The 25,586-nt window shown below is 37.4% G+C and overlaps 1 protein-coding gene across 5 annotated transcripts in view; it reads left to right on the top strand.

Moving 5' to 3' along the window:
* The window catches only part of PTPN2 (protein tyrosine phosphatase non-receptor type 2), an 80,385-nt gene extending 55,807 nt beyond the window's left edge, over positions 1-24,578 (top strand). For 2 of the 5 annotated variants that reach the window (XM_082697416.1, XM_082697420.1), the window contains 4 exons: positions 3,115-3,324; positions 5,061-5,213; positions 11,443-11,624; positions 16,739-17,969. In XM_082697416.1, the coding sequence (XP_082553542.1) occupies positions 3,115-3,324; positions 5,061-5,213; positions 11,443-11,624; positions 16,739-16,946 (753 nt within the window). In that variant the 3' untranslated portion in view covers positions 16,947-17,969. Of the gene's footprint in view, positions 1-3,114; positions 3,325-5,060; positions 5,214-11,442; positions 11,625-16,738; positions 17,970-24,210 lie in introns of those variants that run through there. The other 3 variants (XM_082697417.1, XM_082697419.1, XM_082697418.1) reach the window with 3 other exon arrangements.
* The last annotated feature ends 1,008 nt before the right edge of the window (positions 24,579-25,586 follow it).

Raw genomic sequence — 25,586 nt, 5'->3', positions numbered from 1 at the left:
CCTCATTAATGCCTCAATAATGTTTGAGAAATACTTCTTTCGTTTATGCCTTGTAAGGTAAGTACTGTTTTTAACCATTTACAGATGACAAAATTGGGCTTATGATGAAAGTCTTGGAAACATAATCTTGGTATTTCTGTAAATGCCCAAAGTGTGAAAATAATTGGGCCTAGGACCAAAGAGCCTTGTAGATTTCTTTGTAATAATTAGAAAATTTATAATCTTATCTGTCTGTATAAAATAGTAGTTAACTTGAATTTGAATGGCTTTAGGTGGCATACACTTAAATTGCCATAAGCCTGGCTGTCACCACTAGTCTTACACCTACTCAGTTCCTAGCTTATTTTCCTGGCCTCCATATATAATGAATTAGATATCCTTATTCAGGAATAGAATTCTCCTTCAAAATATCTAAGTAACATTTTGCCTTAAAAAGAAGAGTGAACCACTGACATTTTATGCATAGAGTGGTGTGCATAAGTCAGTGTTTACAAAGAAGATTTGGCAGGCATTGTGCAGATGGGGACTGCCATGTAATTGCAGATGCAACCAGGTGTCCCTGGGGTGTGAGGTCAGCATTGAGAGGGGATGGAGAGGCCAGTTGGGTGTCACAGGAGGACTGATGGGACTTGATGACCTGGGAGAAGGAAAGTGGGCTTCCACCAGTTTTGAAATAGGGAGTTTGTCAAAAATTGCAAAGGCTACATGTAGAGAGCTTGTTTGGAATAAAGATGAATTTTGTTTTAGCTCTCTAGCCTTTGGCAGTCCTTTCCCCCCACCCCCTCTCTTTTTTTTTTTTTTTTTTTTCCCAGCACGAAAAAGAGAAGAGGTCCAGTCAAGTATATAAACATTTCTTTTCTATCACAGTAGTAAACATATGGATCTTACTGCTTCATGAAGTGGTCCGTTGGGAATTGTATGATTTTTGTGAGCTGTGACTTTGAATCTTGTTTCAGTAGGGACACATTAGTAAAAATTAACTTCTTAAGAAGTTCTTTAGTCTGGTCCTGTTAGGGGAAGAAAAAAGACTGATTCTCAAAAATCTATTAGTGGGGAAGACTGCATTATACAAACAGTCGTGAACATTTCTGGGAACTGGCTTTGAGTATCCCAGACAGCATGACCTGAATTTGAAAAAAAATCAAGAGACTGCTAGTCTTGAGCCAAAATCATACAAGTGGGAAAAAAAAGCAAGCAGTTGCTCAGGATTGTGGGTTGACTCTAGGTTTTAAGCCAGAGGTGATGCAGTAAGTAGCATAACTGAGTATACAGCTGTGTCAGAAACTGGGCCGTACCTTGCAGAGCACAGCTCACAGGTGAGCCGGGTTCTGGCACCACCGCTCAGACCAGGTAGCTCCAGCAGGTCCACACTGGACCTGGTTTAGGCTCACATGGCAGAATCTGGCCCTGCTTTGTAAGGTCAGCGTAGTGGATGACCACAGCCTGGCAGTGTGTGTTGGGGCCGGGAGGGTGGGGGGTGGTGTCTAGAAATTAGGGGTAAACACGCCCACTGGAATCTTAGACCCCATTTAAAGGAAGATGTGGCTTTGAGTTCTCCATGCCCCTGGGCTATGGCAGGAACAACCACTTTAGCCCATTTCTGTGCTGGTAATGTGTTGTTAAGTGTCCATTTATGGCTTTGTAAGAAGAAACTGAAGATTAGCCTTCTTAATTTGGAATATTTTCAATACCTTTTTTTAATACAGTAAATTTAACCTCCCCACTTTTTTACATACAATAAGCTATAATTTTAAAAGGAAATGTTTTGAAATTTAGGAATCCCAATGATCATTTTAATTAGTAATAGATTTCTGTCTTCTGATACTGTCAGTGTACTGAGAGCCTATGGATCAGAGTGTATTTGGAATTATGAAAGCTGAATTTTAAGAAAATTAGTCACTGGAAGTATGTAATTTGAAATTTTTTAAAGAATTTCTACACTGTATTTAATCAGTATTATACCTTGTATAACCATTCTGGGACTTAGGAATCTTCATTTCTACTGAAAAAGGGGGAAATTTTATTTTTTATAACATGAATATTAATTCTGAAAACTTGTCCCAAAAGCAAGATACTATAATAATAATCTTTAGCTGTTAACCATGAAAATTATCATGTGGTGGTTGTTGTTTTTTCCCCTAATGTTGCTTGTGTGGCTTCTCTCTCCATAAACATCCTACAATGAAACTGAGAAATTGTTCAGAGATATGTTAGAGAGTTACTGCTTTGGTTTACAAAAATGAAGACTGGAAGGCACTAAAGTGCTTCATGGGGCAAAAGGCAGCTGGCAAAAGCTTAGGAACATTTTCATAATGAGTTAGTCAGAATAAAGCTCATCAGGAAGATCCAGGAAGTGATAGTGAATGCCAGGCAGGCTTTAAGAGTCAGGAAGCATAGAGCTATTTGGTAAACCATTTTAGCACATCAGCTAAGTCCTATAAACAGTTTTAGGATTGGAAATTATTATTATGGGGAAGAGCAGCAGTTAGAAGAACGATTTCAATTAAAAATGTAAAGATTGTTTCTTTAATTCTTGAGTTGCTCCTCTGAGCCTGTGTAGCACAATCTACAGGATAACTCACATAATGAGAAAAATTAGATCTAAAAATGTTGGGCATTCTTAAAATGGAAACCATTAAAGAATGTAAAATTATACTGGTAGGGTTTTTTTTTTTTAATAGAAAAGAAAAAGGAATACTCCTCATGATATATGAATTAAAATATTGGCATCACGTATGGTGTAGAGGTTGGTGGTTAAGAGCCCAGACTGCAGTTTCAAATTCAGGCTCTTCCATTTCTTAACGTGTCATCTTGGGTAAATTACTTAACCTTTTGCCTCTGTTATCTCGTCTGGAAAAGGAGTTTTATTAGAACCGTTGTAGAGGTTGACTTACTACATAAAAAGCTTAGGACATGCCTGCAAAATAATGTTTTAGAGGTACTATCGTTAATAAATTCCATATTCTCCTGAAGAACTCCCGACTTGTGTGAGTGATTATCAAAAACCAAACAAAAACATCACGGTATTAAACACATTAACACAAAACACATAGTAGTTTTTTTTCATCAAAAAGAAATTAGAACTAACTTTTCCCTTGATTTTCACTTTTTTAGAGTGGTGAAACCAGAACAATATCTCACTTTCATTATACTACCTGGCCAGATTTTGGAGTCCCTGAATCACCAGCTTCATTTCTCAATTTCTTATTTAAAGTGAGAGAGTCTGGTTCCTTGAATCCTGAACACGGGCCTGCAGTGATCCACTGTAGCGCGGGCATTGGGCGGTCAGGCACCTTTTCTCTAGTAGATACCTGTCTTGTTCTGGTAAGTGCTGTTGATGATCTGATTTTAGTCTTGTTTAATTTTTTATTGTTTTCCTTGGCAGAAGTAAGCTAAAATGTCAATATCCCAGAACTGTGATTTTCAAAACTTAAACTTCTGCCTTTTTCAGAAAAACCTAAAAAAATTTCACTTATACCCTTTTAAAAACTGCCTCTTGTTTGTGAGTGGTGGGGCTCTATCCAAGATGATTCTAGAGATCTCCAAGAAGACTTTTATTTCCCCCCTGATAGCTTTATATTACAGAAATAATAGGTCTTTCCCCTTCCTTGTTTTTCAAATACAAATTGACATAAAATATTGAATTCCTTCCAGCTCAAGCAACATTTCTCTTGCCCTGAGTTTCCTTATTTACAAACTAAGGATAATGATAAAATTTTTTTCACGGGTCTGTGGCGAGAATTAAATGATTTAATACATTTGGAACACTTAGGGTCCCTGGTATTTTCTAAGCTTTCAGTAAATGTTGGTATTATTATTCCCCTGAGATTCCAATCTCTGTCCCCCAAGGGCTGTACTCTTTCTCCACCAACCCATTCCCAGCCCAGTCTGGATACAGGCACATGCCTTTTCTTTTTAGAATATCCATTTTTTCCTTATTTGGGGCATAGGGCATCTCTGGAGCGCAGGAAGGGTTGAATGTTTGTACACGTACTGTATTGCTTCACTACTCTGCCTGTAAGTAATACACACTTCATTCAAAAACTGGATTGTTACAGGATGCCTGGATGGCTTCGTCAGTAGAGCATGCAGCTCTTGATCTAGGAATCATGAGTTGAAGCACCATGTCAGGCACAGAGCACACTTAATTTAAAATTAAAATTTTAAAAGTTTAAAAGAAAACTGGGTTGGGGCACCTGGATGGCTCAGTCAGTCAGGCGTCTGACTTGGTTTCGGCTCAGGTCATGATCTCATTGGTGCACTCGGTGCAGAGTCTGCTTGAGATTCTGTCTCCCTCTGCCCCCCCTGCCCCACGCTCAAACTCTTGCACTCTCAGATAAAATAAAATCTTAAACCGATTGTTACATTAAAGTGAACTTTAACACATTTAACAAAATATTCTACTGTCTATACACTTACTGCTGAATGACTATTAAAAACTGGGTTGTGTGTTTGTGCCTATTCCCTGACAGATATAACTCCCACTTTATTCTTTTTCAGCGGGGCCGAGGGTTATGCTGGTTGAAATATGGGATGGATAGTCCGAAGCTGGTGCAGGGACTTAACAGTGTCCTTGTGGACTTAGGCTTTTCCTGTCTTCCTTCTCCACCATCTTTAGAGGGATGATGGACACAGACATGAAGGCAGAAGGGCACTGGGCAAAAAAAAGATTTACTTCTGTCAAGACCTTTAAAAAACAAACAAACAAAACAAAACACTAATTTCATTGGATTTATCTTTACATTAAGCTGGAACTGTTCCTAAGTTCTTCCTTAGACAAACACTGGCCAGAGTGAATAACATTACTGTGATTGGTTTGGAATCAGTTGTGTATCAATTAAAGGCCTCCATCTACTGCTTGAACAGTTGGGGTGTGGGAAAGGTGGTTGGTTGGGGTAGCTGTTCTGTGCAGAAAGAGTTACAGCTGCAGTGCTACCTTCTTGTTCTTGGGGAGACCCACTGCACACTGCAGAATGCTTAGCAGCTAGCTATTCTGTTTTGCTTCTCTTTCCTGGACTCCTAACAACAAAAGGCTTGAATAATTTTTACCTTTCTTGCAGATGGAAAAAGGAGATGATATTAACATTAAACAACTGTTACTGAATATGAGGAAATATCGAATGGGACTTATTCAGACACCAGATCAACTCAGATTTTCATATATGACTATAATAGAAGGAGGAAAATTTATAAAGGGAGATTCAAATATACAGGTAAACTTTTTTAGGGAAATAAATAATACCTTTGTATTATATATGATGAGCATCAAATAACGGCTGTACTCCACTGAAGTACTTGTTCCTTCCAAAAAGCATATTTCCATTCATGTGGAAAACCCAGCTGGCCATCTTAAAATTGTAAAATTTAAGCTCATGTCCTCCTATATACCTCAGCCTCATGTTAAATCTTTCCTGTTACTCAAAAGCCCTAGTGGGAACAAGATTTTATTAAAGTGGAATTTTCGTATAAGGAAATTAGTTTAAGCATTAAAGTAAACCAGAGAATTTTAGTCATTTTAGCACATTAGAAGCTTGATCTGCAATTACAGAACACTTAGTTTATATAATAGATGCTTAATTTTGTTAACAGTGAGCAGCTTGAATACTTATGACAGACGTAATGAAGTTTCAATAGAAAGTTATGTTTCTCTGCTTGCTGGCTATGCTCTCATGAAAACATTTTTATTCCACATTTGCAAAAACTAGGTTCAAAGACTGGTTATCCGAAATATGTTATGTACTAACATAAAATATAAAATAGAAACAGAAGTAACATTTATTGTCCTATCTGGTCACATAGTATTGGACATAAGAAGACAAAAACTCTTTGTTTCTCTTATGAACATATATACTGGCTCTTTAATTTCTGTGAGGCAAGACAAATATTCTGAATAAGGCTTTTTTAAATAACTCAGACCATCCGTGGTAGTGGAATTAAATATAAGTTAAGTGTTGTATAGATTTCAGAGGCATTAAAATATTCTTAAGCAATTTTCTCAGCTAACTTTTGTTCTGATCATTAGTATTATTTTAACTATTCAAGACAAACTATTATCAGTAAAATTTTGGAGGCTCATAATCTTGCCATTTGCAACAAGATGGATGGAACTAGAGAGTATAATGCTAAGCACAGTAAGTCAGAGAAAGACAGATACAATATGACTTCATTCGTATGTGGAATTTAAGAAACAAATAAGTAAAGGAGAAAAAAAAATAGAGAGGCAAACCAAGGAACAGGAGTAAATCTTTAATGAAGAGAAACATTGCACCCGTCCATAAAATACTCAACGTGTAGATTAGGCCCACAAAACATGAGACCCTTCTTCAGAAGTCAGACTTTGGGAACACTTGGTTTGCTTGACAGTGAACAGTGAGTCAGAAGAAGTAAAAGTTATCTCAGATGTTTAAGATTAGGAAAATGTGTGTGTATGTGTGTCTCTCATTCTCTCTCTCTCTCTCTTTTTTATAATCTCTGTGAACTTTTCTCCAGTTTGGAGTTGATTGGAAAAATGTTAAGTAGTTAAACCAAACTTTTTTCAGGCACTTGTAGCTTCCCTAGTTGTTCATTGCTTATTTCCTGGTCATTCTTACAGACTAATTGTGGGGCAAATGTGCTGTCCTTTGGATAGTCTCCCTCCCTCCACTTTAAAACTTTTTCATGTTTCCTTAGTTTCAGAATATATACTCACTTACTTTGAGGATCTTTTTCACTACAGAGGCGAATTTTATGAACATAATTTATTGTGGTTTTTATTATTATTATAGCGGTGTAATTTGTGGTTTGGGAGAATTTTTTGTTTGTTTGCTTCAGTTTATCTGGTACATTATAGTCATCAGATTCTCCATGTAGCTTCAGCTAGTATTCCGTGCTAACCCAAGGCATTCTCTGCCCCTTCATCATGTAGGATGTTGGCAACATCTCTGTATTTTTCAGGTACTCAGGATCAGAAAAGCCTATTACCCATTTGAAGGGGTCAGTTTCCACAGAAATGGTCTAAGGGTTCCTGCAGTTTATGTGGTGCTATAATTTTTTTTATTATAAGAATAATTAATGAGTAAACGAATATGGATTTGTTTTACCTGGATAATTTTCTCTGCCTGGAACTTTGCTATCCAATACTGAAGCCATTAACCAGACATGCTACTGAGTACTTGAAATTTGGCTAGTCTGATTCGAGATCTGCTTAAAGTATAAAACACATACTGGGGGCACCTGAGTGGCTCAGTGGGTTAAAGTCTCTGCCTTTGGCTGGGGTCATGGTTCCAGGGTCCTGGGATCGAGTCCCGCATCGGGCTCTCTGGCAGGGAGCCTGCTTCCGCCTCTCTCTCTGCCTACTTCTCTGCCTACTTGTGATCTCTGTCTGTCAAATGAATAGATAAAATCTTTAAATTAAAAAAAAAAAATCAGATTTTGAAGATGAAATACAGGGAGATAAAGTATAAAATATTTCAGTAATTTTTAAAATATTAATTATATATTCAAATGACAGTATTTATATTGAGTTAAATAAAACATATTATTAAAATTCATCTTCTTTTAAACACAACTACTAGACATTTGAAAATTGCATATGCCACTCCCATTACATTTCACTGGACAATACTGTTCTAGAATCTTAGCTTAAAATAAAAATCTAAGAGAAGTTCAGTTCTCTGAAATCCTAAATCATAAGATCCAAAGTTAATGTCCGTGTCTCAAACTTCATGAATATAACTAACTCATAAAAGTATCTCTTTTGGGGGGTGCGTGGGTGGCTCAGTGGGTTAAAGCCTCTGCCTTCGGCTCAGGTCATGATTCTGGGGACCTGGGATCTAACCCCGCATTGGGCTCTCTGCTCAGCAGGGAGCCTGCTTCCTCCTCTCTGCCTGCCTCTCTGCCTACTTCTGACCTCTGTCTGTCAGATTTAAAAAAAAAAAAAAAAAAGTATCTCTTTTGGCATACAGGGGTAGGATAGCCAATTTATAAAAAGACTCTTCTTTCTTTCCATATGTCTACCTCCTCTTCTTTACCTCTGAATTTTGGGGAAAGAAATATTTGTAAGATGAAAGAAGGAAGCTTCTTTCTGGTGTGAGCACTGTGGCTGGGCTTGTGGGTGCTGATGCTTCCTGAACCTGCGTGTCTTCGGAGAACTGTGTGTTCTGCAGCCCCAGAGCCTTGTTTCTTTGTTTCTGGTACTTTTTCCTAAAGGAGACAACTGTCTTCACCTTCAGTCTTCATTTGGATTTATATTACGTGACTGGTATTTTCCTTATTGGATACAGTTTTATGTTAATTTTTCTATGACGATTTCTGACCTATGGAGATACAAAGTGATTTAGAACCTGTCGGTACAGGAGTGCTGTTAATATTCACCTCTAAAGCTGTTGTTTCTGAAATCAGTTAGTACACGTATGCATTTATAATCACACAGCATGTATTTATTTTTGGAAATTTCCAATGATCTTGACTTACCTGGATAAATACAGATAACTTCTGGTTGTCTCTAAGACTATATCCTTTACCTTACGTCTTTCTTGGCACAAGGTTGGGCATAAAAAGACATCATAGTTCTTGGTAGTATCACTGATTAGCACACTCCCAGTATCCATGATTCCAGAAAACCTCGCAGAGTAACATATCTCAATTGGCAATTCAGAATTGGTGTTTTAAGATCTGCCACTGGTAATTTGATGCTGCTGTTAAAGTACTTACAGTGGGTTTCAAGTTTAATGACATCACTTCCAGTGCTCCTTCGAGGGACTTCCTTCAGTGAGAAGTGTGTGGGGTTGCAGGTGGCGCTTGGGGTGTTGCTCATAGCAGCCCGTGACAGGCCGGAGCGTGGTGCAGCGGGAGTGTAGATTTGGGACGATAAGAAACTCTCAGTCCAGATGCCTGTACTCCAGGCCTCAGGAGGACAGCGTGAATGAATTTGCAGCCGAGTGCAGTACTGATTCTTTGGCTTCCCCAGGCAGCAGTGACAAGCCAAGGCAGGCGACTTCAAAGTACTTGCTTGCTTGTGGGTTACAGGGAAGGCAAAGTTGAGTGAGTTTGCTGCCCAGAGACAAGGCAAAATGACGCTACCTTTTGTTTGTTTGTTTAAATTGACTAGCATTAAATATCTCCTTCTCTCCACCCCACCCCCTGTCCCTTTTGTTGAGTCCTTTTCTTGTTGACAGATTCCAGATTTGTTGCAGATTCTGGAAAGTGGTCCAGTTAAGGTTTGAGTTTTGTCATTGTCTTTTGTTTATTGACATTGTTGAGTTTTGTCCAAATATTAAGGTCAGGTTGTTATGACTAGGTCCCCAGGGAAGAATCACATTAAAAAAAAAAAAATCAGCCTAAATTCTGGAGACAGTTGAGCAATTTTTATTGGGTACTTTCTTAAACTATCTTGTATTGGAAATTGATAAGCTTTTCAGAGATACAAATAACCATGAGGGATTATAGCATTAAAATTTGGGCCCTTCTGTTCATTAGCTGCCTAGCCTGGGCAAGTCACTTCTGTTCTCTCACCCTAGCTCCTCCATAGAAGGGGGGTGATGATAGTAACAGTAGTAGACCCTACCTCCTGAGGTTCTTCTGAGGATTAAAAGCCAGTGCAGCTGCAGCATTAGGTCAGTGTGGCTGTAGTCCATGTTTGACCAGTTGCCCCACGTGCATCCAGTATACAAAATGCTGTCTGGACTGAGTAACAGAAATGGTAAATGGCAAGAAAGAAAACTGACATAGTCCTCTAAAGTGAAAGCCTCTTACTCTTAGGTTCCGTTATAGCACTTTCTCAAGTATTGGCAAGACACTCTTTCTGGGTATGGTTTGCGGCCTCTTAGATCCTTGCTCAGGAGTGGTGGGTTCCATCCCAGTGGTTCTTAAAATCAGTTCGGAGACGTCTTTCCTTGAGATCCACTTCCTTTCTGGCCTCAGCTCTCAGAGTCAGGCTCTACATATTCTTCATCTTCTAGTCACATTGACCAAACTTTCCTACTCACTGCCCTCCAGATGTAGCAAATTACAGAATTTTGCATTCTTTAAATTTTTTGTCAATCAACTACTATAAAAAAGATACATTAAGTATGCATCTTAATTAAATAGCTACATATGGGGAAGGTGGAGTGTGGTAAAAATGCCTTTTTCTTTAATTCCTCTATTGTAAGAAGATGAAATAAGGAGAAACTAATTTATCAGTGTACCCATGAGTTTTCCAAAGATTTTTTTTTTAATGATCTCAGTACACAAGTGTTGTTTTTAACAATGCCATTTTGTACCAGAGCAGCTCCAGGGAAAGAGTGTTCCATTAAGTTCCAGACAAGTGTGAGTTGCATTGTTACATCTGTGTTCAAAATCCTTTAAGTCCTCAGGCAAGAAGTTGTAGAGTCTCTTATTTATTAGGTTCCAGGCTCCTTGCTTCTGTGGTAAGATCTTCAAAGAGAGATCACCCCTGTCCCCAAGAGGTCATTTTGACCTGTGTCAGAGTCCTAGATAATCAAAACTGTTGGCTCTTACTGCCTCCACTCCTACTCTTGTCCCTGGCTTGGAGATGCATGGTTGTGTTTGCAGCCCTTGAAGGACTTGAGGAGCTAGAGGTCCCTCGTGCCGAAGGTGTACTTGCCTTCTCACTCCCTGGCTAGCACTTTGTGACTGCCTTCAGCTTTCAGGGGCCCAGATATACTTTGCACCTCTTCCTCTCTCCCTAGGGATGGTGCAGTGAGGGCAAAAGAATCTGACATTTGCCAGATGTGTTGCTAGATATGTTATGTCATTAGTCACAATAAGCTGTCAAAGTAGGTGATGACAGCCTGTTTCATAGAAGAAGGAAATGGAATTTCTCTTGATCTTGTATGGAATTTCTCTTGATCTTGTTCTAAATCCTGCCTCCTCAAGTCTAGGCATGCTCTCATAGTTTTGTCTAACCTGATGGTGGACTGACTTACCTGGAGCTACTAGCATAGCTGGAAGAAAACAAATTAAGGTCCTCTGGTGTCAGAGAACTGCCTGGAGATCTCACTGTTGTTCCTCTGTTAGACCAGATGGGCAAGGAACAAGGAGATGCTAAATCACATTCAAGTGCGTCTTGGTCACTGTTTCCAGTGTTAACATACCTGTGGGTTACGAGTCCAGCAGAATCTGGCTCTGGCTAAAATCTCACTAACTATGACTAATATTTTTGTGAGGTCCTACTATAGTTTGTCTCAATAGGTTAAAGTCTGCTTTAATTTCATTAAGATTATTATATTCAACTGCCTAGTGTTATACATAAATATTAAATGCTTTATTATTTTTACATTTCAAATTTAAAATAGGCACATCTAGAATAGCTTTTGGTAAGATACCTTTTTCATTCTTCTGTTAGCATCACAGGGTTCTCTTAAAGTTGAATATATAATTTCAATTTGTATATCCTTTTTATTTAAAGAAAAGTAAACTTTTAGTGTTTCCATTTGTTTTTCACTTCTTTTCCCTACCTAGAAACGGTGGAAAGAACTTTCTAAGGAAGACTTATGTCCTGCTTTTGATCATTCACCAACCAAAATAATGACTGAAAAATACAATGGTAATAGGATAGGCCTAGAAGAAGAAAAACTGACAGGTGACAGATACACAGGACTATCCTCTAAAATGCAGGATACTGCGGAGGAGAACAGTGAGAGGTAAGCTTATGGCAATAACATGCTTGAAAAGATGATACTGTCTTATTAAGTTCAGTGGATATGAACTAATATAGGCCCTTTGTTTATTGAATTAATGTAGCTGTTCATTTATTTATTACCTAAGGATATTTAAGTAGTATACAATGACATCATTGATCTCAAAGAGCTTTCAACCATATTAAGAAGCCAGTGCTTATAGGCAGAAACCAGTTGGAAAATAGTTTAACTCAATACTAATTTGAGTGCTCAAGTTAACATAATTAGATGCTAAAATATATAGTATGAAACAGAAAATAAGTGGTATGAATACCTGCCATTTATACAAGTATTAGTGTTCATGCTGTAGTTGCCGTGTAATGGGTAATGGGCCTTTAATGAAATTATCAAATATCTAAATGAGTGTTTTAAACTTCATTACATTATTGGGAGGGGAGAAGTCTTTTTCAAAAAAAAAAATTGCCTTTTTATATTTTTTGAGTTTTGAATCCATATAAACGTGTAAACATTTTAAGTTTTTAAATTGAAACCTGTAGGGGCACCTGGGTGGCTCAATGGGTTAAAGCCTCTGCCTTCGGCTCAGGTCATGATCCTGGGATCTTGGGATCGAGCCCTGCATCGGGCTCTCTGCTCCCCGGGGAGCCTGCTTCCACCTCTCTCTCTCTCTGTGTGTGCCTCTCTGCCTACTTGGGATCTCTGCCTGTCAAATAAATAAATAAAACCTTTAAAAAAAATAAAAATAAAATAAATCGAAACCTTTACATTTCTAAGGCTCTGGTTATCTTCCACCTGGCAGGAAGCTGGTATCCTGAGGTGTGAGTGAATGAGATGTTCACGGCCCCTCTTGATACTTTCTTGATATTTTCTCTCTGTCTGTCAAAAATGCTTTTTATTTAAGTGGTACATTTTGTGTTTTAGTTCTGTTGGTTACACTGGGATATTGGGGCACCGTGAGAATCGTTGAGGTCTCCTCTATATTATAGTAGCTTCACTTCTATGTTTCCTCAATATAAAAATTGCCTCGGTGGCTCAGTCCATTAGGCTGAGAACATGATGGGCACCCCTGCATCACGCTCCCTCTGCCTGCTGCTCCCCCTGCTTGTGTGCTCTTCCCCCACCCTCTCTCTCACTTTCTCTCTCTGACAAATAAATAAATAAAATCTTTTTTAAAAAATTACTTGAAATCTTATGAAAGGTAACATTACAATAAATACATAGTGTATATGTTATTCTGTATTACACTGAAGAGTTTATTATGACTTAGCAGTGTTACTCCTTATTTATGGCTCTAGTGGTTTTAGACTACAAGTTAAACCATTAACTGCTTATTCCTTCTTTCACCTTAAGTATAATGCTTTGAAATCAAGAAATCATGTTTTAAATTACCATATCTTTTTCAGCAATAAGATTCTCAGGTGCCTAATGTTGTTGTTGTTTTGTTTTGGTAATGGGCAGAATTAAATGGAAAGTAGGCTTGATGATTGAATTGGTGTTCTTAGTATTTCAGAGGTGTTGAGTTTTAATCTTTAAGGACACAGACCCAACAAGGTAAACCACGGATTGTCCAATTTCACAGTTTTGAGGAGATCAAGAAAACCACTCAGGTGTTAAATAGTGATTGCAGAGGGGTATCCTGAGGGTGAGAAGGTGGTATGTGTGTGTATTGTTTGCTGTCTGCCCCCAGGAGAGAAGAGACCGATCATGCTTGAAAGCAGAAACAGAGTCCCTGTAGGAAACTAGGGATTGTAAGCAGAGAGAACTAATTGAGGGAGTAGGTCGTAGAAAGAGCATAAAGATTGCTGTGAAATACTGTATTGTTCAGTCCTAATAAATTTTAATACTGATGTATAGCTTTGCATTAGGGAAGCTAATAAATTGAAATCTTACTGAAAGAATTTCAGTTTCAAGGGAGTAGGACACAATATTTTATTTTCTTTCATTATTAAATATCCTTCAAGTCAGTTTTTTCATATTGAAGGTCACATTCCCATGGTCACAAAATCAGTTTAGTGAGTTACGAAAAAAGCATTTTTAAAATAACAGAATACGCTAAAATAGAAATTAGCATTTAAATTAGAGAATAAAACAGATCAAAGTATCACCAATAGTAACTATTTTAATGTTTTATATATGTAGACATAATATATGAATTCTACGTATTGACATATATATTGTGTATATGTATAAATGTGTCTGTGTGTGCGGTTACTTTGTTGTGATGGTAAGATATTTCTAGCTGTTAAGGTTTACCATCAAAGTTTAAAAGCCAGTGTTCTCAATTACAGTGCAATCCATAAACCCAGATCACTGAGTGGAGAACAGTTTGGATAAATGAGAAGTCAGGTTATTTGGATCCTTCTGTGTGCTTGCAGAGTGTGAAGCATGTCTGTTGAAACATGGGTCAGCCTCAGCCTGCTGTGAGGAATTCCACGTGGTCTTCCATAGGCAGGAGTCCCCAGAAGTCCTCCCCTGCCAATTTGTGGGTTTAGAATTCTATGACTGTAGGAAAACCTGGGCAGGTTATTACATAGAGGTAATTTCCTTGGACCCAACTAGGTAAATAAAGACTTTATTGTATCACAAATTGAGACCAGTTTTTACTTCTTTGGAATTGCTTTCTTAAACTGAGTGATGGCATCTTTTGGTACTTATGTACAGTCCAGTTTTGGAAAGCAGGAGCCTCTATTCCATTAATGATTTCAAATGGGAAAAACTGTGTTCTCAGTCCAAACAAAACCATAACCCATTTCTCTAAATATAAAAATCCTCAAAAAATCAACTGCTGTATAACATGTAAAGCACGAATTATGTAAAATCATATAACACTCAGTGAACTCACTGGGTTTACATGGTAAAATATCAACACTGAATAAAAATTGTAATTATCTTCTATATTGCAATGAAAATTTTAAATGAAATAATCTGTTAAAGATTCCATGTAAATTGGAACATGGTGGTTTGGTGGCCTCAGGCTCCTGACAGAAGCACATATAAGGAAATACAAGCAAATCCCCTTGGATGGGAGCTCTGTATTCTTTTACATATTTTATATACGCTTTGCCTGCACTTGAATACAGTTTAAAATTTTTTCACTGATGGGTACACATGTATTTGCTAGTAGTGAATTTTAATTTCAAAGAGTGAATTCTGAGTAATATTTTTTTAGCAAATATTCAAGAGAGTTCAGACAGCCAAAGACACCTGGTATATGATAGGTAAAGTGAAGAAGATTTTGGAAATCACAGTCCCTGAGTTGCAGATATATTTAGAGGGTAAAATAAGAACCCAGATTAGCAACATAAATTATTTACTGTAAATTAAATGCTGGAAGATAAGAATAGAGGGGCTCCACGGGTTGAGTAGAGGGAGAAATTGAAGAACAGAAGTGAAGTGAGAGGACCAGAGAGATTTCTAGTTGAGGGGATCAGATTTGGAGAAAAGCAAAAAATCATTTGGGCAAGAACGAAGTTGTACACAGCAGGAGAACTCTGGATTGTTTTTGTGTGAACTTGTGTTTTCAGTTCTCTTGAGTATGTACCTATGAGCGCAGTTCCTGGGAGTTAAGGGAACCCTACATTTCACATTTTGAGGACCTGCCAGTTTTACATAGCGGCTGCATCATTGTACATTTCCACCAGCAGTGTCTGAAGGTTCTAGTAAAAGAACTTGAACATTGATAAAATTACCTAAGATAAAGTCTGTATTCAAATTTCTTTGGTTGTGTAAGAAATCTACCTTATAGCTTTTTTAAAAAATGACTTTAGAGGTGCCTAGGTAGCTCAGTGGGTTAAAGTCTCTGCCTTCAGCTCAGGTCATGATCTCAGGGTCTTGGAATCGAGTCCCGCATCGGGCTCTCTGCTCAGCGGGGAGCCTACTTCCTCCTCTCTCTCTGCCTGCCTCTCTGCCTACTTGTGATCTTTGTCTGTCAAGTAAATAAATTTTAAAAACTTTATAAAAAAATGACTTTACTCGAGATATAATTTATATACTATAAAGTTCACTCATTTAAAGCATATGCGTCAGTGGACTTACTATATTTACAGAGTTACGAACCTATCACCATAATCTAATTTCAGAATATTTTCATGATCCCAATCTCTTTAGCTACTTAAAGAAATAATCCAAGATCTAGTCAAGGATAATGCATTGTATTTGGTTGATGTGATTCTTTAGTCTCCATTAATCTGAAATAGTCCACAACGTCCTTATTTTTCCTTACTTTGACCTTGACATTTTTGCAGCTGCTGTACCAGTTGCCTTTTAGAACACGCCACAATCTGGACTCCTCTGATTGCTTCTCATTACTAGATTCAGGTGAAACATTCTGGCTGGAAGGGAAGTTGGCTCTTAATGTGGTATACTGAAAAGGCATTCAAAATTTTTAATCAAGCTACAAAACCAGAGAGCTGTACTTGAGAAAAATTGCTCTGGTGATAATGTTTAAATCAGAGGCAGAAGTTAGGTTTTTGCTATACTGTAGGCAGTAAGTGAGAAGAGTAGGTGGGGTTTTGAGAAATTTTTTTAAAGGGAGGAAATAGTAATGTACATGTTGTCATTGGTCATTCTTCTTTACCGTGCCCTAGGACCCTGTGTCTTGGGAGTCTGTGAGCTTCCATTAGAACAAACATTCTGTATTGAATAGGAAAATGGAAGCCAGAAATAAGTGTGGACAAACAGAGCAATAGTCGTTCCACAGTAGAATCTTGACAGAAGTATTAAGTAGATAGCTTTTACCAGTGGCCTTTGTGACAAATCATGTGTAAACACAAAAGAGGCTCGGCTCTCAGGGATTCCTCATCCTCACCTCTTCCAACCGGTTAGCAAGGAAGCAAGCTGACAACCACCAGCTCCCATCTCAACAAAGAATCCACCATGCTTGTTTTCAAGTCCTGCTGAATGTATTTAATAGAATGTTGTACCAGAAGTTGTTGCTAGATGATCAGAGTACATCTCTGGACCACTTAGAATATTGAAAATCTCCCCTCTTTTTTTATTCCAGTATTTAAATGCATTTAAAATGTGGGGCTTGGGGAGGAGGTGGGTGTTTGGGCTTCGTTCCTCTGTATTAGAATAATAAGTCCTGCCATGCACTTTTATTTGTTTTAATTTTTTCCTAGCGTTCTACGGAAACGAATTCGAGAAGACAGAAAAGCTAACACGGCCCAGAAGGTGCAGCAGATGAAACAGAGGCTAAATGAGACTGAACGAAAAAGGAAAAGGTGGTTATATTGGCAACCTATTCTCACTAAGATGGGGTTTGTGTCATTCATTTTGGTGGGTGCTTTTGTTGGCTGGACACTGTTGTTTCAGCAGAATGTCCTATAAACAAGCTGTTCTGCCTAGCGAGCTGCTGCGCTAGTAGCTGACAGTGTTGCGTTAGTCACAAGGGTCTGTCTGTTAGCAAGCTCCTCGCACCCCAGAAACAGTGCGGTAAGAATAGACACCAACCAGACAAGAGATCTATTCAGTCCCCAGCCCAACATCTCAGGGCATTGTCCCCAAACTGTAAACGGCTATCTGAAATAAAGACTTGAATGCTTGTTGAAAACTGGTACATTTTGCAACTGTATTCATACACGTTAAGCGTACTATTTCACCTGACCAGACCGAGAAATCCTTTACCACAAGGATTTGTTTTTGGAGGCTCTCTGGATTTTAACCTGCACTTGATACAAGCAATAAATATTGTGGTTTTATCTACATTATTACTGGAAAGAAGATGACCTTGAAATAATGCGTGTAATGTATAATGTACTGTTGACATGGGCATCGACATTTTATATTCTTAACCATTTCAGGGTAAATATATTTTATAAGTATTTAATCTTACTTTTGTAGTTAAATGTACTTTTTAAAAACTCAATTTGAAAAATCTGTTACCATGAAAAAATAAATTGTGTGTTGATTCAATTGTACTGAATACATTTTCCTAAAGAGAAGTTTGATACGAGCAGTTAGAACTAACTCTGAATAAGCAATTTTTACTATATATTTGCATTTCTTTGATGTTTTACAGTTTCCCCAATTTTAAAAAGAGAAACAAACAAACAAACATTTTCCCTAAAAATATCTTTGAAGGAAAATTCTCCTAATGGCATAGTCAGGTAACATTTGGTCAAAACTTTGTAAAGAAATTGGTTTCTGTAAAGCCCATGATGAATACTGTTTAATTTTCATGAAAATTTCAATGTAATTACCCTAATTTATAATTGGGGCAAATCTTGACTTAGGAAATAAAAATAAGGAGCAGCATTTTATTATCCGTGATTTCAGTTTACTAGACTGAAGTTTTGAAGTAAAATTTTTCAAGTTCTTTCTACTTCAATAAATAGTATGATGATGTACAAACCTGACCTTGTCCCTTTAACTTCTTAATGGGTATTTTAATTTAAAACATATTGTTTGATGAACTTAACTGCTCATTTGAGTGCTAGCCTTCTTCAGATCCCAACATTCCATTCAGTGTTTGACTTATTTAACTTAAATAGTTGTTATAAATTTAATTGCTGATATAATAAAATCACATTATTTCAGTGGTTTTCAAGCTATGCTCATTGGATTTCTGAGAGGTCTCTGAGAGGTGGTTGGAAGGACTCCAAGCTACCAGCCTTTCCTTTCAACCAGCCTGTCTCTGCTTGATCTATTTTATATACTACGTATGATCTCTGTGTGAGGTATAATCATTTTAAGGGTACAGTTACAATTTTAAAAACAGTTTGAAAACCATTTGTATAGATAGGTATTTTGAATTGATTTGAGTAGCCTTCTTGAATGTGTTAAATTATGCTGAAAGCCTGAAAGCAGGATGTAGGTGGTACTACATATTAAATCAGATTTGCATAACTTGTGCCTGTGTCCTAATTCAGTATTACTCTGTCCTGTAACCTTTAAATGGAGAGGAGGTAAGAGGGACTTTTTTTTTCCCCCCAGTGTCTGTCTGCATTAAACCTGTGTTCAGGTACCAGGACCCGTCATTATTGGTTTCAAACCTTTCTAATTTGCCTTGGTTTATATTTGCTAAAGTACAGTATATTAGTCTGCAAGTCAAATATGGGTAAATCATACTAAATTTCCAATTGAGGATAGCCTTGTCTTAAATAAAAAGGTAAAGACTTCTTACAGGAAACAAATGCTGGTTAGTGATGCACATTGTCCCTTTGCAAGGTAAATGTGCTTCACTGGATTTAGGATTTTAGCTTTGCTTTTTGTCTGCTTTCTGTCCTTCAAGTGGTGTTTGTTGTAATATATTCGAACAGTCATATTCAATGAAGTAAACATTTGTTGATAAACTTCTGCAAGTGTTAAACCTCTTTCAACCTTTCAAACAGATCCTGAAGGATAATGTTAAGTTTTTACCACTAATAATATTTTTGGTGGGTTCCATATACTAATTATTAAAAATATATGGCAATGTGGTGTGGTGTCATCATCCTGACCCTTTATTAAATGAGGAAGGCCACAGACAAGGGCTCCTGCCTTCTCAGGTAACAGCCAGAGGACAAAGTGAGCAATCCACGATAGATTCTACATTTTACATAATTTGTGTATGCTTAGGTCTTCCTTATGTTTTCTAAATATAATAGATTTTAAAAGTCAGTTGTGTAGTTTGATTTTAATGAGGCAGTATTATTTTTTGAATAGGTTAAGGAAGAACAGATTTTTTTTAAAAAGCCAGAGGCTTTATTATTTTTAAGAAAGGGTATTTATATTAATAAATAGTGTATTCGTGTTCACATCCGTCTCCTGATAAACCGACAGCAATCTTTGATTTAATGCCATCTTCTCTGGCTATACCAGCTAGTTGTACACTTGTCTCTGAGGTTAGCTAAGTATTTTATGCTGGTCTGTTAGCAGTTTTTGTCTGTGCTTGCATATATACAACATGTATGAATACAATGCTCCATTGTTCAGCTTATCCATATATAAAATAAAAATAATACCTTTTCTTGAATTCTTACGTGGCTAAAAAAAAGTAATGTGAAAAAAATGTATAGAGAACTTTAGAATAATATAAAGATCATTCCTCATGTTTAGGCGTATTTTATATCTGTGCTTTGTCCTTTTCCTATTCTATCTTCAAATGAATACTGACTGTATTAATATTTCTACCAAGAAATGAACAAGAGAAAGGAAATAAAGTGGTTTTTTTATTTCCTAAATAGCTCTGCTTTACAGGTACGTTGTAAGAAGGAACTGTAACTCTTAATTTTATGTATACTTCTGCTTGTCCCCTTATTTTAAATAAACTAGAATTATGGTATGAATCAAAAAAACATGTATTGGTTTGAAAAGTAGTTTATGATACAGAGCAGTCCTCTACTTCTTAAATCAAGTCCTTTGCTTTCAGTGTCAATTCACAGTGGTTGTTAACCATTTATTGATCATTTACTATGCGCCAGGCCCTGTGTTAATGAGCACTTTCATAGATTATCCTGTTTAAACCGTACAACAAGCTTTTGAGGTAGGTGTTGTTATTCTTAAGCCATAAGGAGCCTGAGGCTGGACATTTCTACACTGTTTTATGCTTCTGTCATTGAAAAGTCTCCTATATGTGGTCTATTGTAGAATTAGATTATTCTCAAAGAAAGACTTACACTCTGCAAGCCATTTCCCTCTTAGAAAAATACCTCTGACTAGATTCTATGTAAATAGCCACAGGCCAGAACCTGATTAAATTAGAAATTGTCATTAACCTTTGTGTACTCTATTTCAACAAGTACCTACATCTCTGAACTGCCTGCCTGGTTATTGCGCAGATTTTAAAATCTAGTCTGCCTTCATTTTTTCCTTTAGACACAAAACTTAACAGAGGTTTTAATATAGTCTGACATAAGCCGAATGCCATTATGTGTATCATCCGCTTCTTCCTGAGTTCAGGCAGAAGTCTAGGAAGCACACCTGCTGTAAACACTGATTTATTTTTTGTCCAGCAGTCCATGTGGGTTTGTTAGCAGGGTGGGTATTAAGGAGCAAGGGTGTGACTCTTGGAATCTGCTGCTGCCCAGGGTCAGGGAAGCTGAGGTTCGACTTGGTGCAGTGATCCTGGTCTGAAACTAAATGCGTTTGCTCTGACAGTTAGTTCCTATTTCTACGTCAGGAGCTAATTAAGTCTCTCTTACTTTAAGAAACCTTTAATTTGGCCTTGACTTATTCAGAGGCTCGGGGCACAGAATCTTACAAATAAAATTATGAAGGTAATATTCTTCCACATGACAGTACTAAGTTCTGACTTCATATGCAGGTCTTGCTCATTCCCTGGCTGATTTATTCTGGAGTTGACCTGTCCCTTTCATCTTTTTCCCTAGTTCATTTGTTTGGATTTTGATTCCATTTCTTCTTACACTCATTTTCAAACCAGTATTTATAGGACAGTATCACCACTAGCTTCTACAAGAGCAAATGACTATTTTAGAACTTCCAGCTCTCTCTCCATTCCATGGGATATGTTACGTATAAGTGACGACACACCTTCATGGGAAGAAACTCAGGTTGTGTAAGCTGCGTAGCACCTGCTCTACCCAGGAATCCCCAGTCCAGATTGTGCACACTTTAAGCTATATTCCACGTACTCGCCATAATATAGCCATTTCGTGGTTCACCCAGATTTGACTGTTTAAGCTTTGAATTTAGGAATTTTTAAGCTACTCACTTTCTTGGTACTGTTTGAAAGAACAGACTTCTGGGAAGATGGTATGAGTTTGGACATCTCATTTTTCCCTTACCAGCAGGAATTTTCTCGATATTTACCCCATTCAGATTCCTCCAAGAACAGCCAGTTATGCACAGGTGCTTTTCCTCAACACTCTTCAGAGAAGTAGTTATCTCCTTTGGCTACTAAATTCTGGAAACTTCTTTGGGGAGAATTCTTTTCCTGTCATTTATTCCATTACAGAGCATTGCTGAATGGAAGTGGTGCATCAGACAAGAAGCTTTTACTTGGGTTGAAAGGCTTTGTCTTTATCAGTGACAACCTGACAAGAGTTCTTCAAGAGCTCTGATGATCTCTGTGAAGTCCACTGGGAGAATGAAAAGTTCAGTCTTTGGAACTCTTTCTGTTTTGGTTTTATAATGTACAGTGGACTATGGAAATTATAGGATATAGTGGCGACCTTGCTTATGAGTCCAGTACTGTATGGTATTTCATTACATAGTGTATTTTGGGGAGCTGTAAGGAGAATTGCATGGGAATTTATATGGAGACCATTTCTTAAAGAAAAGCCTCAGTTCTTTATTGTTGTTCTAATTAACAGATTTTGTAGACATGGTGGTGTTAGTATTTCAAATACTACCATAAAAAAACAAGTTACTGTGAGTTTGGTAGATTCAGGAGAGGGAAGCTAGATGTTTGTTTTGTCTATAAGGCAGTGCCTTGCTCATTTTACAGAAGGTTTTATGATTCTTTACAGTAAAAAAAAAAAAAAAACAATGAGTATCGGTGGCAAGGACTACTCTGGGTGCAGTTTGACTTTCTATTATTTCAGGTGTAGAGCTGACTTGGGAAGATCGTTCTGTCTGTAAAGCTGGCCCTGTTCCAGAATAAGGGCAGTGGGCAGTATGTGCAGGCTGCTTCTCCAGAGAGCGGCAATCATGGCTCTTTATTCCACTTAATTTCTTTGAATCCATTTTATTTTGACGTGTTGAACAAATGATTCAAGTGAACATACTTCTTCCAAGTGTAAATCCCATTTGTCTTTAGTCTTGCAAATAAATACATTCTTTAAAAACAGTTAACACTCCCCATGATTTTATTGTATTTTCTTATCTCCCCCCCCCCAAATAATATTCTCAAACTAAAAAAAAGTGAATTTTTTAAAACGCTGTCAGTTTCTTTTAGTTGTTGTGATGCACAGTAGTTTATCCTGAGTAAATGAATCTCTAGCACTGTGCCGGGGAAAACAACAGTGTATGTTGGAAACATGCATTTCTGACAGCTTAAATACATAATCTGAATGTAATCTTCTTAACACCTCTTCTAGATACATTACCCTATTTTAAGGTAAGAAGGCCGAGTCAGAGAATAAGTAACTTGCCCCTGATTGCACAGCTAGTACATGGAGAGCTGAAATTCAGACTCCTGTCTGTAGAATTCCAGTAACTCCAAACCTCATGCTGCTTCCATTATGACACATACTCTGTTTTTTATGGAATATTCAAATACTTAAATGGAAAAAATGAGACAACCAGTTTTACCTGTTAAAATCCAAGTAACGCTTTTTTAATTTTTTAAGTGAAACAAATCTAAGTTTTTACTTCCAAAAAAATTTGTGAAAACTGTTTGAACTGCCACTGAATCAGAGAAATACTGGACATCAGGATATTCTGTAAACCAAACCATTATTTCATTTCACCTAGCACGATTGGATTGAGCTACTTTGTTCTGATGAGCAGATTTCCTAAAGGTGTGGGAAATCATGATATATTTTGCAGCAGTCAGTAAGAAGCACCTTTCCTTACTTCCAACTACTAAGGTACAGGGTTCAGTAGGACCCTGCAGTAAGCACCGGTAGAAGGTTTTGTGACTTCCAGACATCCAATGAGAATGTTTTCTTGATGACTTGACATTTCTGTGTCCCTGCTGGACGATAAAATAATAGGGCTATTCAGAACACCGGGGGCTTGGTGTTCTTCAGTAGGAGGAGTCAGTAGTCAGGGAGAAGCCCAATTGACAATATTTTAAGGATTTTTGACTAAATGTTTTGGGGAAATGTGTGGATGTGGTTTATATTCCTGTTTATATATGTGGAGACAGTAATGACAAGTATTTAGATTTGGGTTTTTTTGGTCATAGTGAGTGAAGTCGGGAAGGAAATACCATCTCAAAAATTCAGTTATTGCAAATATTATGAAACACATTCAAAAACTGACCTTAAAATAGCTCTTTCATCTGTCTGTTGCTTAAGTTCTCGTTAATCTTTACTTTTTGACATTCAGATACAATAAATCTGTCAGTTATTTTTGTCTGTGTTTTTCTTTATATTGATAACTTAAATCATGTCACTTTGGTTCTGTATTGCTATAATCATTAGTATTATCCTTCAGGACACAAAATGCATGCTGCTAACAGTCCATGACTTTTAAAGACTTAAGCCAACTTTCTGTTCAAACGTTACATTCCTAATATTTTTAGCAGTATGATACAGTGGAGGTCCAAATTGGATTAGACTTTTGCATTGAATTCCAAAGTATTGGTAAGTCTAGCACATACCATATAATCTTGCAAAACTGTTGTGGGTACATTTTTTTAAAACCTGTCTGTCTGTCGGTATCTCCCATGGAGGTCATTTCTTAAGTGATACAGGATGGCCTGAGAAACTCATAGTTAGTAATTCTTGAAAAAAGCCATATGAGTTATGGTGCTTTAACATGAGTCTGCCTCGCACCACCGATTCTGTTTGAAAATTGAGCACAGAAGCAGATTTTACCAAGATCACAGTGAAGCACTTAGTGTGGTTGAATGTGACATGTTGGAATGTTTTTTTAGTTGCCTTTTTAGTTCATTGTTAGTCCTTTTATGTTTGTGTGTATCTGTGTACGTCTGTGTGTTTGGTAAATATGAATTGAATAGATGACTTCTTATTTTATGTTTTAGGCCAAGATTGACAGACACCTAAATGTACATGACTTGAGAATATTCTGCAGCTATAAATTTTGAACCATTGATGTGCAAAGCAAGACCTGAAGTCCACTCCGGAGACTAAAGTGAGGCTTGATAAACCTGTAGATTGCCTCACATTTGTCTGTTTACAAAGTAAACTTTACATCCAGGGAACGAAGAGCAGCACCAGCAGAAGACTTTGCAGAACCCTCTAATTTGATGTATTGTTAAGTTTTTTAATATGTGTATGAAATGTAGAAAGATGTAAAAGAAATAAATTAGGAAGACTACTTTGTATTGTACTGCCATTCCTACTGTATTTTTATACTTTTTGGCAGCATTAAATATTTTTATTAAATAGACTATGTTGGTTTGTGTGCATTATCTTAGGACAGCTCTGCTTCAGATAATGTCTCCTTAAAGGGTTTTACTCTCTTAAAGGTTTTTAACTCGCAATTGACATTTACATTGAAATTGGTTCAAAATGCCGGTCCCTTGCTTCTCAAGATCTTTTTGAGGTACCTCTCAAATAGTCTTCCTATCAAAATAGGTTAGGTAAAAGCACAAAAGAAAAGTTATAATATTAATTTTTGTTCCTTACAGAAGTATGAATAGGGATAATGGTATTAAATTGTTTTCAAATAAGTACAGCAATTCCATGCAGTGTGAAAATCACAGTGCTGTTCTTGTGGTGGACTTTCTGCTTTTCTCAGACATTTCCTGTTAGGAGAGACCAGAAGTTCCCTCCTGGGTGAGGCTTTTGGCTTCTTGACCGTCGCATTTCCCAAACAAGTGGTGAGTTCGGGCTAAATATCCAGTCAGCTGTCAGGTTACTGGTGCTATTGTCTGGAGAAGACAACGAAGCCTTTGTGTCATGTGAGCATCCCCTTCAGAGTCTAACGAACTCATAATTGTTTTTGTTTGGCCAGCTGTGAACATTTGATAACACTGTCCATTGACTACCTCTCTTTCCTCTTACAAAAATGTAATGAATCACCTTACATTCCCTTTGCCTTGTCTTCCAGCATTTTTTGGTTTATTTTAGGCGTAAACAAACTCTTAATCCCTGCTAAGTCTTTCATGGAGAATGGATGGAAAGTTCATTATACCACCAAGTAGCACAGCAAGGTAATCCTCTGTGTGTGTCAGCAAAGCCCTTGAAGGTGGTGTGCACTCAACTAACTACTTCTGTTTTCCATTTCCCATCTACCCTTTACGCCATTAGTGTCTGACTCCCTTGTGTCACTCCAGAAATGACCTAGGACAGTCATCTGAGCTTGTACTGAAGCCAGGTAGAGTGTACTCTTCAGTTTTTACCTTATATGACTTGACAGCAACATGAACTCCTTTGAAGCTTTCTCCTTAAACTC

The sequence above is a fragment of the Mustela nivalis genome, assembly GCF_964662115.1.
Source record: "Mustela nivalis genome assembly, chromosome: 14".
In the NCBI taxonomy this organism is placed as follows: domain Eukaryota; kingdom Metazoa; phylum Chordata; class Mammalia; order Carnivora; family Mustelidae; genus Mustela; species Mustela nivalis.
Note: the sequence above shows the minus strand (reverse complement) of the source record. Positions and strands in the feature narration are given on the sequence as shown.